This window comes from Botryllus schlosseri, chromosome 11 (assembly GCF_051294905.1).
Source record: "Botryllus schlosseri isolate E-star chromosome 11, Bs_hap1, whole genome shotgun sequence".
NCBI lineage: Eukaryota > Metazoa > Chordata > Ascidiacea > Stolidobranchia > Styelidae > Botryllus > Botryllus schlosseri.
Window position 1 is genome coordinate 20,545,373 of NC_137246.1, and position 15,888 is coordinate 20,561,260.

The 15,888-nt window shown below is 42.7% G+C and overlaps 2 protein-coding genes across 3 annotated transcripts; one reads left to right on the top strand and one right to left on the bottom strand.

Annotated features, from left to right (window-relative positions):
- The first annotated feature begins 867 nt into the window (after positions 1-867).
- Positions 868-11,017, top strand: LOC145450200 (glycogen phosphorylase, brain form-like). Of its 2 annotated transcripts, none has more exons than XM_080328707.1 (21): positions 868-1,025; positions 3,644-3,834; positions 3,893-3,988; positions 4,632-4,784; positions 4,844-4,991; positions 5,057-5,193; positions 5,252-5,392; positions 5,450-5,561; positions 5,632-5,714; positions 5,774-5,917; positions 5,972-6,211; positions 7,026-7,189; positions 7,248-7,377; positions 7,440-7,541; positions 8,001-8,081; positions 8,149-8,274; positions 8,344-8,465; positions 8,521-8,620; positions 9,216-9,358; positions 9,424-9,631; positions 10,655-11,017. In XM_080328707.1, exons 1-21 carry the CDS (start codon positions 899-901, stop codon positions 10,838-10,840), a joined length of 2,934 nt encoding a protein of 977 aa, XP_080184833.1. In that variant the 5' UTR covers positions 868-898; the 3' UTR covers positions 10,841-11,017. The 2 variants fall into 2 exon arrangements, with proteins under 2 accessions (XP_080184833.1, XP_080184834.1); XM_080328708.1 differs by lacking the exon at positions 868-1,025 and adding an exon at positions 2,832-2,945.
- A 1,359-nt stretch (positions 11,018-12,376) lies between these two features.
- Positions 12,377-15,220, bottom strand: LOC145450204 (beta-hexosaminidase-like). The gene has a single exon (XM_080328711.1). It carries the CDS (start codon positions 15,055-15,057, stop codon positions 12,565-12,567), a length of 2,493 nt encoding a protein of 830 aa, XP_080184837.1. The 5' UTR covers positions 15,058-15,220; the 3' UTR covers positions 12,377-12,564.
- Positions 15,221-15,888: the final 668 nt, after the last annotated feature.

Here is a 15,888-nt window from a genome sequence, read left to right on the forward strand (position 1 = left end):
ATGATGTGGACAAATACTTATTCTGTCGAAAATTGATACCTCCTTGGATGCATCAATACGAATCAAGCTCTCTGCACCTTTCGCATAGCTCAATTTGCAGCTTTTGACAATCCATGCGAACGAATTAAAACTGTTTTCAAAACTACTTTTACTTGAGTAGATTTGAAGTCAGTCAATTCTACTTCTACTTCAAGTAGTTTTAAGTGGCTTATGGAAGAAGTACTTCTGCTCGTAGTTAAGTAGCTTCTTCGTCGCTACTTCTACTTCTACTTGAGTAGCTTTCTTGACTACTTTGACCACCTCTGCTAATGCGTCGGAGTCCCAAAACCGTTCACATAATACCAATACTCCATGCAGCTGCTCCCTCTGGCGGTTGACTAATAATTCTACAATTTACCCATGTGGTAGGTCGAGAATATATTGGTCTCCAATCTGTACCGAATAATAAAACCATTCTCAAACAGTCACACGAACGTGCGATGTCGCCGAAAATATAGCCAATACTAACGTAATGTTATTGTTCCCTAGAAGACGTCACAACTAGCATCCCCACCACAAGGCAATGACTATTGACTATATATATCTATAACTGACAACCTAATGCGATATCCATTATAGGCTACCTATTTAATTTTAACCACCGCGAAGACGGCATAATAAGCACAGTGTTAATATTGATATCGTCTCGTGCTCTTCCTTGGAATCAGCGTGCATGATATCCAGAATACAGTCCATTTTCGTTGTAAATCTAAACTGTCCCAGCATGGAGTCTGGCTGGAAGAGGTGAGTGTAATTATCGGAACGGAGGCCTGATTGCATCGGGTATAATCAACAAAATATCTGATCTGTTGAGCTCGCCAAGTGTTGACGGTATTCGCATTAGGCGCCAGTGTCGGAAATGCTGTCGTTTGACGTTCTGGGTATATTTATTTTCATTTTTGTTGTAGTCAAGTCTGTTATTTCAATAATGCTTTCGCGGAAGCCAAAGACAGGCAATGGAACAAAAACGAAAAAATCTGCAACGGGTAAGTAGGCTATAAAATTTTAGACGTTTCTGAGTATAACGGTGATTTAAGGCAAATACCTGGACTCAAAGTGCAGCACGACACACGGGCTTATCGGTAACCACCGCTTCGGGATTGTAATATTCTTTCAAAATATGTATAGAGAAGAGATAACAGTGGCGCTACTATCAAATTTATTTAGTCTTCTATAAGCACAATCCACTGTCAGATTCGAAATTCTTTGATCCCGCGATCGGAAGATTCCTTCGTTTTCATCATATTTCTGTGCGATAAGTGACGAGTTGGTGTAATGCTGATGCGTCCGACAATTCTTTATCGGAAGGTCGTGACTCGTGGGTTCGATCCCCGGCTGGGTCAAACCAAAGACTCAAAAACTGGTATCCGCGGTTATCCTGCTGTGCACGGATGTCGGATAGCATGGGAAGAAAATACGGTGGTGCGGATTAGATGACCTTGCTTGAAGGCCGTATCGCATCTCGATGGCGGGTGGAGGCGAAAATGAATCTGCTCTTTCTCTTTCTCTCACTGCCAAAGGCTAAGTAAACTCTGGAAGATATTGCCGTTGGTCGGTTGATCACCTCGAAGCTCCTGCAAGCAGCATGCTATTTTCGGCATGAAACGAATTGAGAGTAGGCTGACCCGGATGCGCACTGGACATTGGACAAGCTACAAAACGAGAAATCCGACCGCAATTATGCTTGTTTTGGAGATTAGCATACGCTCCTGTGTTATGCATGGAACGGTGACCATGAGGCCTACTTTATGCATTCCACATTCTACCTGGGCTGAAGTTGCGAGAGTTTGCGACAATATTGGTTCCCAATTTCTAACTGCCGGGGCTTTGATGTCGGCCTACATTGCATATAATCCACAATCGCGTTGGTTTCACTGCTCGATCGTCCATCTGCTGTCTGGTTGTAATTTCAGACAGGGAGGAGTATGAACTATGAACGCTCTTCGTGAATATTTTTAGGTTAACGAATTCGAAGAGATTCTTGGAGATACAGAACTTCAATAGCCTACAATTGAATAGTGTATTCACGATTCATATTGAAATGACCCGAATATTTTCGGCTGACACTCGTCAGGGGTAATCGTCATAGCAACTAGTAGAGAATTGGAAAGAACATTGGTAGTATATATCAACAATCGTATCGTAAAATTCCAATTCCATTTGTGTGCTTTCGAGTCGACTTTTATCAAAATACACAAACTGAAACTCTGTCAACAAAAGCGAGTTCGTGTGCCACCTAAAAATAGTGCTGAACGCTCTCTCATTCATGAAATTGGCATTGAAGGGGGCGCGAATGAAGCGGCCAACTGAAATTTTTGCGCGCTACGCGCGATTTACCTACAGTTCGCGCGTGTTTCTCTATATACACACAGAATTTCATATTTTTAATTCCCTCATCAACACTCATAACCTTCCATCCCACCAAACAATCTGTTGGGGTTGCTAGCATCCCGGTTTTATTTTGTGTTATGACGATCAGTGGGGCGCGAATTTTTCTCTATCAAAAAGGGGGGGCGTGTCTAAAAAAGGTTGAGAACCCCTGTCCTAGAGGGTCCTATGTGGGTGAACTTCAGTCACACCACCTCTTTATGCGCACTCATCTTTACCGAACAAAAGTGGGAATTATATCGTGGTCATTAATGTTGAAATCCATACTGCTTTCCTTATGAATCGGAGTGTTTTTTTACCATGTTGGCTACTCCGAAAATTCAATGAACTGCACAATGCCCATGCACAGCTTGGGGCTTGTCGTTATGCAGTACTCAACAACTAGTGAGGCGCTGTAGGCTGTGTTGCGCACCTAGCCAATATACGCATTATTCCGGGTCGGGCGAAAAGTGACGATTGTCGTCACGACAGTGGCTGACTAGCGTATGATCGTTACGTGCGCACTGAAGAGCCCCGAGGTAACCTCTGGCTGTGCAGTGTGTATATTTTATATGCAAACAATCTGGACTAGATAACTGGTATGCAATGTTTCGTCTACTGTCGTCGGCCTATCCGGATTAGACTTTCTTCGATGAAGCATGTAATTTAGGAATCGCATTTCGGGTTATAAATGTGAACTAAATATGATTCCTCTCTAACATTCGACTGATTATGGCGTGATTATCGAAAAAAAGTTACTCCGACGAAAGTCCGGTAACCGGTTTGGCTTGATATCGACGTCTTCGACGAACGCAGCGCAGACACCTCGAAAGCAAATCAATGCAGCACCGCAGCAGCGGCGTACGTGACCTTTCGCAAGTCGCTCGTCCTATCGTCACCTAGTCATGATAGGAAAGGGCGGATGTTCGTTGCTCATTCATAGGATTCGTTCGCTGGAGTGGTATTGGAATGTCTAGCTGTAGGTGTTAACCTTGTTGAGGCGAAACTGCTGTCTCAGAAAGATTGGCTACGATATTTTACCCATGATAACAGTAACAGCACAGCAGGATCTTTTTTTAAAGTTCTTTCTGGATACTGTGCTCAGTTTACTGCTTGTTCTTGATATAGCGAGTTGTCGATTAATGCATCGTTCGTTCCCTTTGTGAGAGTCCTTACTCTTGAGAAAGACAAGATTTGTTAATAAATAACCACTTGTTTCTACTCTAAATAAATGCAGATCGTGTGACAGTAGCTGATAAAAAACCCACAAAAGCCCCAATTCTGGGTAGAGTGTTTACGTCGATAAAAGCTGATAAGCCTGCAAGCACTGAGAAAGTTTCAACGCGAACTGTCAAACCCGGGTCATCCGTTGATCCACAGAAGAAAGGCCACCCGTCTGGAGCTCGCAGCAAAACATATCGTTCGGCTGTGAGTATATGTTGTCAATTTATTGTGTTTTTTATTAATATCAGTTATTGTTATGAAGCCCATGGCTCAAAAACCGTCTTCCGACCATGACAAGCGCAAGCAGATATCTGTACGAGGAGTAGCTTCGTTGGATAATGTTGCAGAGATAAGCAAAGTACGTGAATTTCATGCATTATACACGCATTACCTGTATCCACAAAGGTCATGTACGTACGGTACCAAATGCGAAAAATACATGTATGTATCACTGTGTGGGAATTTCAAATATCAGTACAGGATTTCGTGCATTGCAAAGTGACTTCATGCTACATAAAATTTTATGTGTAGCAAATGTTGAAAATACTTCTGTTACTGCATGTCACCCAATATGAATGTTGCGATTTTAAATATCAACACGGTATGCAAGATAAGATTTTCACCTCTGCGCTATGTAGCCTATGAGGGGACACTACAAGTAGTGTACATATAGCTACTACACTGGCTGGTTTTATGAATACATGCTTTAAAGGTTCACTTCTGCGTGAATTGCATTGAAATTTGGTTGAATGTTGGGTCTTCATCCTCTCCTTCCTGAGGCGATGCCTATGATTCACGTTATTGGTATCTTGTAGCTCTAATCAATACTCAATAGCAATACCGCTGTGCTTCAATGTCTTAATTCAATTGGCGGGATGACATTGATTTGATGTATATTATGAAACCAAGTTCACAATTGTGGCATCTGAAGCATGCCATAGAAATGGCCCGTATTTGATGTGTAAAACTTCATTCGATCGTTTCGCCATTTTGATTTTCAGGCGTTCAATCGTCATCTGCATTTTACACTCGTCAAAGATCGTATCGTCGCAACACACAGGGATTATTACTTCGCGTTGGCTGAAACCGTGAGGGACCATCTCGTTGGAAGATGGATTCGTACCCAACAATATTATTACGAGAAAGACCCAAAGGTATAAACTCTGAAATGTTCTCGTCGCTTTCCGCATAAATAGACAAGTTGAATTTGTAGAGGGTGTACTATCTGTCTTTGGAATTCTACATGGGTCGCACTCTCCAAAACACAATGCTCAACTTAGGCGTTCAAAATGCATGCGACGAAGCAATGTATCAATTGGGACTTGATATTGAGGAGCTGCAAGAGCTAGAGGAAGATGCAGGTATGGAAGTGTTGTGGCGTCCCCGATTTACTATATTTATCATCATACTTATACAATCTTCATAGGTCTGGGCAATGGCGGTCTCGGAAGGTTAGCAGCTTGCTTTCTGGACTCGATGGCTACTTTAGGGATGGCGTCCTATGGATATGGTATACGTTACGAGTATGGAATATTCAATCAGAAGATTCGACAAGGATATCAGGTACTTGCATTGCTTGATTGGCCAATATTTCGCGAGTTGGTGCAGTGTGTTATTTTAGGTAGAAGAAGCTGACGATTGGCTTCGTTTCGGCAATCCTTGGGAGAAAGCAAGACCAGAATACATGATCCCAGTACCATTCTACGGCCGCGTTGAGAATCCCAACGGCTGGGATGGTCCTAGCAACTGGTGCGATACGACGGTACATACATTATTTTGTCAGTCCGTTGACGGAGTGTGACACTTTGGGTCTTTGTAGACCACGTACGCTATGCCATACGACACCGCGACTCCTGGATATGGAAACAACACTGTGAACACGCTTCGTTTGTGGAGTGCAAAATCTCCGAATTCTTTCAATTTGGATGTGTGTAAGTACAATTGTGAACCTGTACCTCGAGTGAGACTTGTGTGCTATTCATGCTGTTAAATACGTTTCAGTCAACACAGGGGATTACATCAACGCAGTGTGCGATCGCAATAGAGCAGAGAATATTTCCAGAGTTCTTTATCCCAACGACAATGTGAGTTGATGAACAAATCCTATTTTATGTGTGCTCCTTTTGTAATCGATTGTCTTCAGTTCTTTGAAGGAAAAGAACTGCGTCTGAAGCAGGAATATTTTGTGGTTGCTGCGACCCTTCATGATATCATCCGTAGATTTAAATCGTCAACATTTGGTTGCCGGGACAAAGTTCGCACATCGTTCGAAGCCTTCCCTGATAAGGTACGGTCTATTTTCGATTATAGTAATACGTGTGCTGTAACGCATTGCTTCAAGGTTGCGATACAACTCAACGATACACACCCGTCACTGGCTATCCCAGAACTGATGCGGATACTTCTTGATGTTGAGAAGATGGATTGGGACAAAGCGTGGGACATCGTCTATCGCACGTGCGCTTACACGAATCATACCATCCTTCCGGAGGCTCTGGAGAGGTGGACGGTGTCGATGCTGGAACACATGCTACCGCGACACCTTCAAATCATTTATCTCATCAATTCGAAGCATCTCGAGGTGAATGATGTGTGGTTTGGCATCTTGGGACTGTGTGGGTCTTTGTGTTTTCCTGGCTGGAACGCAGCGGTAAAAAGTAGCCATTGCTGATGCTCCTTGAGGCAATGTGATATGGCCAAATTTCTTGACGACTAAACGGGGAAGTTGTCATTAATACCTGACTACCTGAATTGATCACCAAAGGACTGATAATTAACGGCAGTTTCGAATAAAACTGACAAGGTATCGTAGATTCTAGGACTAGAACGTGCAAACATAAAAAGTATAACTTTCGAGTATTTGTAGTAGAAGTGATCAACACTTGCGGAAACTACTTGAAATTATATAATAGCTGTTGATGTTACTTGAGTACTCCAGTAGCAGTAGATTTGTAGTCTGAAGAAATATAACACGAGTTTGAGGCATCGCATACTTATTCAATCAATCCCCAGTGACTGCTTTAAAACATGTTAGATCTTAGGCAAAGCTAACGCAGGAAACTATCAGTGCTGCGAGTGATAACGTTTTTGTTCAAGTGCAGCAATCCAGCCATATACTGTAGCTTGAATGTTTTGAAGAGTATGATATGGACTTGGCAAGTAGAAGTAGAAGTGGTCTGAAAAACTTGATCAAGTACTACACGTAGACACAACCTACTTAGTACAGTCATATCCAGGGTTGTAAGGACACGAGTGATGACTCGACTCCAGTCACGATTTTTTGAGTGACCGAGTTGCCTTTAGAGACGTACCGGTATGACATTGTCTTGTAAATTGTTGTTGAAAATTACAAATTAGTCGTAACCTTTTTAAACATTCCGGACATTGCTTTTCAGACTGTTAAGAAAATCTTCCCGGACGATCCTTCCGCTATCAAGAGGATGTCGCTGATCGAGGAAGAAGGGGAGAAGCGCGTCAACATGGCCCACTTGTGCATCGTCGGGTCCCACGTCGTCAACGGTGTGGCGGCGATTCACTCGCAAATTCTCAAAGACCGAACGTACTGGAAAATGTGTTTGCTTTTAATGTAATCCGTCTCATTCGCGGTCCTGTTTCAGCTTCCACGACTTTTACGTCATGTCCCAGAAATTGGGCCAGACGAAAAAATTTCAGAACAAGACAAACGGAGTCACGCCGAGAAGGTGGCTGCTTCTTTGCAACCCTGGGTTGGCCGATCTGGTTGCGGAGGTAAAGCGATTTTGTTGAGAGGCAGGAAATCGAAAGTTAATTTCGATGCAAATGTTGTTAAGAAACTGGGAGAGGAATGGCCGAAAAAGTTGGATCAGCTTACGAAACTGTGGGATTTGCACAAGGATGATAAATTCATCAACGATGTGGCCAAGATCAAGCAGGTGCGTTTGCGATCAATTCTTGATTGATTTGTCGAAGTGAAGTAGTGAACAGTTTTAATAATGTCTGCAGGTTGCTTTCGCTTAGCAGATTTTGTCATTACCTCCACTATCTTGGGGTTACGCAAATTTTTCTTCAAAGTAGAAAATAACTTGTGGGATGTGTTTCGATTGATGTAGAGTGGAATTACCATTTGATGGCCACAGAAAATAATTTGAAAATCTCTGGTGTTTGCAGCGCTGGAAAACTGTGCCATGTCGAGTTTGATTCTGTTCGCAGCTTGTCCCATGGTAGCTTTGTTTTGAATTGTTTGTTTCTTCCTTTTTGAGTGCCAAGTCTTAAACACTTTTCCGCTTGTTACTCAAGTGTAATATTACAATACTACTACTTACGTTACTGCCCGGTTTGTGTCATCGATTGCTTTATGTATTGCAAACCTCATTCTCGAATTTGCTGCACAGGAAAACAAGTTGAAGCTGGCGAATTACATCGAAAAGGAATGGGGTATGAAAATAAACCCGCAATCCATGTTTGATATTCAGGTTGGCAGAGCATCTGAATCTTCCTGGCATTAAGAATGATTTGATGATCTTGCGTTATCTCTCGCAGGTGAAAAGGATTCACGAATACAAACGTCAGCTCATGAACGCCCTGCATATCATAGTGATGTATAACAGAATCAAAGCCAACCCCAACGGCGATTTTGTTCCAAGAACTATCATGATCGGTGGAAAGGTAATAAAAGAATGAATAGGGACTCTTGGAAAGTGGCATCTCCTACCCTGTGCTTTGCTATTTGAATAGGCTGCTCCCGGATATCACACCGCAAAAATGATCATCAAGCTCATCACGAGCATTGGCGACAAAGTGAACAACGATCCTATCGTGGGAGACTTGTTGAAAGTTGTGTTTTTGGAGAATTACAGGTATGTTTGGTGCGGAAGTCCTTCAGGTTTTGTGCTCAACCCCATTATTTGCCAGAGTTTCTCTCGCCGAAAAGGTGATTCCGGCGGCTGACTTGTCTGAGCAGATATCTACAGCCGGCACGGAAGCCTCTGGTACCGGAAACATGAAATTTATGGTGGGTTATTGGATGCGTGTCTGGTATTGTTTCTTCGGATTTTGCTACTGCTGGCAAAGTAAAATATTCTGACCAATATGTACGACATTTGACTGCTTTCACTCAAGCGTTTTACCTTTTTTGTTTTTTGTCAAGTTTGTACTGCTTTATATCTACGTCCGTCATTATTAATCTAGTTTGGGTGCGGTGATTTGTGTACTTTTATTTCTAATTGAGTATTAATTGTAATGATACAAATCGAGCAGCCAAAGATTATATTCGAGAGTTCTGGAATTGCTGCATACCAGGGCTGTAACGAAGTCGCAAGGTTCCGAGTCGCAAGTCGATCACTTTAATTGTCAAGTTGAGTCATTTTCTATTCACGATCGAGTCAATTCCGTGTGTAGAGGCCCGAGTCTGAGTCATTGTGTTTTGACTCGAGTCTGAGACCAAGTCACTATGTTCACTGTTCAGTTTTCTGTTCAATCCGGTTCAACTGACTTTTTCAACTCTGCTCGAGTGATATGGAATGGCTCGTATTTTAAATATAGTAATTTTCCTCAGTCTGTCAACCTGGCATTCCGCAGGGCAATTTTGAGACTTCATTGTGTAACAGATGAATGGAGCTCTCACCATTGGAACTTTAGACGGCGCCAATGTCGAGATGGCTGAAGAATTAGAAAAACTCGCTAAAGGTCCTGAGCCGGAAAACATCTTCATTTTCGGAATGCAAGTTCATGAGGTCAACGAGTTGGATAGGTATTTGAATGAATTTCAAGCGATTTTCTAAACACCTGGTAAAACCAAACTTCTATCTCGAGCAGCAAGGGTTACAATCCGCGAGAGTACTACGAAAAGTCTCCAGAATTGAAGATGGCGATCGATCAGATCTCGGGCGGGTTTTTCTCTCCCGAGCAGCCGGCGATGTTCAAAGACTTGATGGACCATTTGCTGAACCACGACAGATTCAAGCTGATGGCGGATTTCGACGCTTACGTGCAATGCCAAGATAAAGTCAACGCCGTGTACAAGGTAGGATGAGTTTCCTGAATTTCTTGGTTTCTGTTTGTGTGATGCAAGAAGCGAACTGACGAGCAAACTTCAACCGGGCCAACTCCATTATAATTTAGCACGTGCTGTAATGCGTACCCTCTCAATTGTCCAATACCTACCAGAGATGAGCATGGATTAGGATTAGGATTTGAAAAAACAGGATTTGTGAAATTTTGTCGGATTTGGATTGGATTAGGATTAGAGATTTTTTTCGGAACGGATTAGGATTTGGATTGGATTAACCGATTTTCTTGGAGATTGATATGTCATGTGGCGAATGGCGACAAACTTTGTTCAGATCAGTTGATAATGTACTTATGGTTGCTAAGTTATCTTGAATCAAGGGTATCATTGGTTGTGAAAGAAAATTTTCTAATCCCTCCGTTGCATTTATTAGTATTTTTTCTGAATTTCCAGTTGGAATCGGATTAGGATTGGACATGGACTTGAATATGAAAAAGTTATGGATTAGGATTTGGATTTGGAGGTTCGGATTTGGATTGGATTAGGACATAGAAATTCCAAATCCGCTCATCTCTGATACCTACACATGTTATTCTTCTTGGAATTCTGAATTCTCACACCCAAGTTCGTAGAGGGCCTCAAACTGGATCACTGATCAAGTCGCGTAATCGACCAAGATGACGTCATAAAGTTCAACTGAAATATTGAATGGGGTGGTATTCAAGCATTGGTATTACAATCGCGCTCTTTATAGGGGGTCCTTATGCTTATCAACTATCAAGTCTCGTCACTGATTCATTGTGGCGTCAGCACAGATGACGTTGCAATGTTGAAGTCAAATATGATATCCATTGATGGATGGCATTGGTTTCTTTGCACTACTCTGAGATCTTTTGCAAACGAAACGGGAGGAATTCGTGGTCAGCGTTAAGGACCATGTTGTTTTTGCATTATCGTTATCGTCACTAGGTTGCGTTATTTACCTTGTGCAACTCCCCACTTGAGGAGATTGAATTTATTGTGATATTTCTCTTGCAGGATCCGAAAGAATGGACCAGCCGCTGTATCTGTAACATCGCGGCGTCCGGAAAGTTCTCCAGCGACCGAACCATTTCCGAATACGCCAGAGAGATCTGGGGTATCGAACCACGTCCAGATTCCAAAATTCCGGCCCCTCACGAAGCCCTGGTACGTTCCGATCAGGCCGCGTTCGAGGATTATTGATTCGATCTTCGGTTGCAGACATGCTCGTTCTGTTTGGCGTTTTGGTTGTGTACGTTCATATAATGCACATTTCGCTTAATATATATATTGAATGCAGTAAATTTTGTCACTGCCAGCGCGCACGCTGTGTCTGTTGTTGAAATAAATGGATCACTTTGTCTGGGATCATGCACGGAATGGGCTGTTCGGTTTTATTTTGTGCAGGCATGGGGTGGAATGTCGAGTTACCGCAATTAAATGCATGGTCAAACCACGATTGTCGAGCTAAAATTTGACATCCTCGCGTTGGCGCAGTGTGCTCTTGATAGCAAACTGCAGTGAAATGAGGAGTAAGAGTGTAAAAATAGACAGGCCGCTAGCGACTCCTACTATTGGCGAAGTCTATGAAGTGGGGATAATAATGGCAAGCTCCTAAGCAGTTGGCCATTACACGGATCTGTTGCGATTGCGACAAGCCTTAAAGACGGTTGCATTTTATTATACGTAACCCAGTAGCCGTTCGACAAGATTTGAAGTCTTGCTGACAGCACGAGTTGAAATACATAAGTGTACAAAATGAACTGGAATTATTAGTTACCTACCCCTAGGGTTACCATATTTTGGAATCGGGGAAAGGAGGACACTATTTCAAAGTCTTCAAACTTATAATGCTGGAGTAAAATCCGGAAAAAGGTAAATTTTACACGACATTGCGGTTGGTTGACTAGAAAATGGTCAACTTTCCGGCTCAACTCCAGAAATGCAGTTTTTCTTACACATATTACGTTGGTTGACTAAAAAAAAGGTCACTTTGTTTGAACCACGAATTTCCTATTTAGCGTCATTTATGCCCATTTTCACTCTATTCTAACCACTATCTTAGCTCTAAAGCAGCGGTCCTCAACCGGATCACGAAGTATTTTCAAGGGGTCCGCGAAGACTCTAAACTTGCAAAATGATTAATTAGTACTAGTACAAGGCAGTTTCGCTTCATTACTGCTACAATTTTATGACTCATATCAACAGATTGACCGGCTGAGATGGAATATCTTATTGTGCAAAGTCATTTTAATTGTCAATAGCCTACTGATAATAAAACATTGCCGTTTAGAGATGCTTTGTGGGGTTTTTTGGAAAAAATAAAAAATAAAGTTGGAATAATAAGGTCAATCAGCGTGGCTTCAAAATCCATTTTTCCGGTGACATACGTAACCACTATTCCAGAACAACTTCAAGATGAGCTGCTGGATGAAAATGAAATTATTTATCGATCGGTCATGTGTACACTGTACAATCCCCGCCAGACCATCGAATTGACATTATAAGTAGTGTCCCAGTCTTCCCAGCTACATGCTCAGCACGCCGGAATCGCGCGGTAATGGTGATTCCGACTCTCAGCCTCTTGATTAAATTTAATTCCATTTATGCTAAAACCAAATTGGACATGCCATCGTAGCAGTCAGCACTAGCCATCAGCCACTCTGACTAAAACTTGCAGCACAGCGCCAATACTTTCCAATCACCTTCTGGTCTAGAGCTCAAAAGTAAATACACTGATTCAGTTGAATCTATTTTGTTATATTAATATTGTTTCTATCCTACATAGATGAAATATTAATATTGCTTCTATCCTATATAAATGAAATTAGCGGCAGATGAGGTCTGCCGCACCACACAAGGGCACAAAATGAATTCAGGAACACATACAATTGCATATGATAAGTGCAAGGGAAAGAACTACCGCACTAGAACGTCACTGTAACAAGCCGGCTCATACGCGATCCGACACAGGTCGCGAATACATAATCACGACCCTTCTCAAAAGCTTGCATCGACACTGGTGATTCCCCGTCAATCCAAGTTTCAACCCCCTTTTCTTTATACTTGAATCGAAGATTCGGGTAACCACATTCGACAAATACCTTTTCGTCCGTTAATTTCACACCCGGCGGCGGAATTCGGAAACTCACCCCCATCTCGTCAAGCCTACGCAGCTCTTTAAAACCGAGGGTGTTGGCGAAATCGCGCCAGTCCTTATCCAAACCTACGCTGTCGGTAGATTCTTCCCATTTGGACGCGTGCCAAGCTCTCTCGGCGATAGCCAACAGCCTCGGAAAGAGCATGTATTCCAATTTGCTCTCGCTTCTGATCAATTCTCCCCAAACGTGAGACTGAATCCCCAAAATGGAGGACTTTCTTTCGAGCTTTGCGTGTTCGATCTTCGAGAAATCACGGCCCTGACAGGCGTACATGTCATAAGGCTTCATGCCGAAGACAGTTTTCGTGTCCATCATTCTGACGCACCACGTTAACCCGCATTCTTCCGGATCAGGCTCATACGGATGATCAAAGTATGTGTGTGTCGCAGACGACACCACAACTTGATAACCTGAATTCGCTAAAATATTAGGATTGTGACGCTCGTCTCTTCTGGATATTCTCCATGCGTGAACAAGTCTCGGCACATCACACTTTTGCTTTTGGGCTGGGTCCCATATCCCGTCGTTCCAAACGGCGAGTTGCAGTTTCTTTTCACGGCATATCTCCTCCACGTAACCGGTGAAATATTCTTGCAATGTTGCGGTTTTCATTTTCGAGATGCCATCATCTTCATCATTTTCGCATTCGGAAAATACATGTATATCAAGTTTTGAATCTTCGAGAAAATCGTTACATGCTGGTGACCCATCCCATGCGCCGACTGGCACTTCGTCTCCGCCTACATGAAATATCTTCAAAGGCTGTATAGGCTCGTGTAGGTCTATCAAAGTCTGGACGATCTTGGCGGCAAAATTTTTCGTACCTTCAACACACGGATTCATTGTGTTATTTGAAAATTTTTGATCGGAAGAATACATCGACTTATCGTCCAAATCGAGCAGCAAATACTGTTCCGCCGATTCTTTGTCGCCTTTCGACATGAAGTATTTGTATCTCGCCGACATGGCGACTACAGCAGCGTAACTATGCCCGGGCATGTCCACCTCTGGAATGACTTGGATGTGATGGTCGGCAGCGCATTGTAAGATGTTACGATAATCCTCGACGGTGTAGTATTGATTTACGGAAGAATTGTGGTACGGTCCAGACCCTAACGTGGGTTTGACTGCATACCCATCACATGAAAGGTCATGATCTCGTTTGGCGCCTACGTCCGTTAACTCAGGCAGGTCTTTAATTTCGAGGCGCCAACCTTCGTCGTCTGTGAGATGGAAATGTAATTTGTTCATCTTGTAAGCTGCCATTACGCGAATAAGTTTCATGATTTCTTCAGGTTTAACAAAATTCCTGGAGACGTCAATGTGAAATCCGCGATATTGAAACCGAGGTGCATCGACCACAGTCCCGACTGGAACAGTTTTGACGTCACTTTTGTCGCTATCTTCAAGCATCGATATCATACTTTGTACTGCGTAAAACATTCCGGCTGGTGACAAACTGCTTAAAGTTATACTCTGTCCGTTGGGATTGATGACTATCTTGTAACTTTCATTGCTGGAGTAGACATTAGAAATCTCTTCCGATCGGAATTCAATGATTCCGGTATCTTCGCCCATAGGATTATTTGACACTATGTCCAAGTTAAGATATTTTGACAGCATAACCGCTTCATTTTCAAATGAAGAATTTGCGTTGAGCACAACCCACCGTTTTTCTGACAGACTTATTTTTGTCTTTGCATCCAGTTTTGCTTCCAACGGAGTGGGGAGTATTGGAATTGGTGCTTTTCCAAGATTTTCAACCACGCATCGGTCATATCTTTGTTCCGGAGAGAACGGATTGGATGGGTCTGTTTTGCTCTTTTTCCATTTTGCTTGATCGTCAAAATCAGCTACAAACGACAGCGATTCATCCGCAGTAGATGCGATTATCGCTGGCTTCAAACCGGGCTTGGCCACGTACCAATTTGGAAAGATTTTCGATCTTGATATCGTAGGTTCGTCAGTTATGAAATGTATTACCAGCTTCCGCCCGGGGAGTATTTTCTCAAATTTTCCGGTGGGGGTCAACTTGAAAAGTCCGCCCACCACATGCTCTACCAATATTTCAAGATTGGCGGTCTCAATTTGGCATAAATTGTAGATGTAGATGGACCAGCCATCCTCGGGTATTGCTTTGTCTCCATCGTTCGAGAAAGTAATCTCTATTTGGCGCGGTTGCGTGAAATTCGATAGCACTTCGTACTTCACTTTGACGCTTTTCGCGATGTAGTCCAAAAGATCTTGACCAGAGATCATATTGTTATCAGTATTTTTAGTTTATCAATCTCTGTTCAGTTTGCAATATACCGGTATATATTATTGATTACTAACTTACGTGCCCACCGAGAGTTGTGTATCTATCCGTAAGGTTGGTAATTTATATATACAATACACATGAGGATTACGGTAGGTTAGTTATCTATATTGAAACAACTTTAACGTCACTCATAAGGGGAAGCACCGAACAGTTCATTTCCGTTTCGCACTGAGCGTCCTCTAGCGACAATTTGATCACGACCTGACGCTCTCAGTTCACAATGGTTCACAGGGGTGTCCGGTCAATACCGAGAATGCTATTACCAAGAAGGACAATACCGAGAATGGACATTACCGAGAACGGACAATGCCGAGAATGGACATTACCGAGAATGGACACCACCGAGAATGGACATTACCGAGAATGCAATATATGCAATGCAGGCATGTTATGCATAAGCACAGGTCGCGTGAGTGCATCACGGCGTTGCCACATTCGGTATCGATTCTCAGGTATAAATTTCTCGACAACGTCCGTTACATTAGGCTAGATTCTTGGCATTGGCCATTCTCGGTAATGTCCATTCTCGGTAATGTCTATTCTCGGTAATGTCCGTTCTCGGTAATGTCCATTCTCGGTAATAGCTTTCTCGGTAATGTCCATCTCGGTAATAGTATGGAACCCACACAGGGACCGCGAAGGGCGAAGCACGTTTCTTAGCATTCAAACGACTAAAAAACACTAATCTTTGGAATATAAAAAATTTCGGGCACCTTATAATTTTTGAACCAAACTCGATAGGGGCACTGGCGTAGCAGCCACCTGGCGGT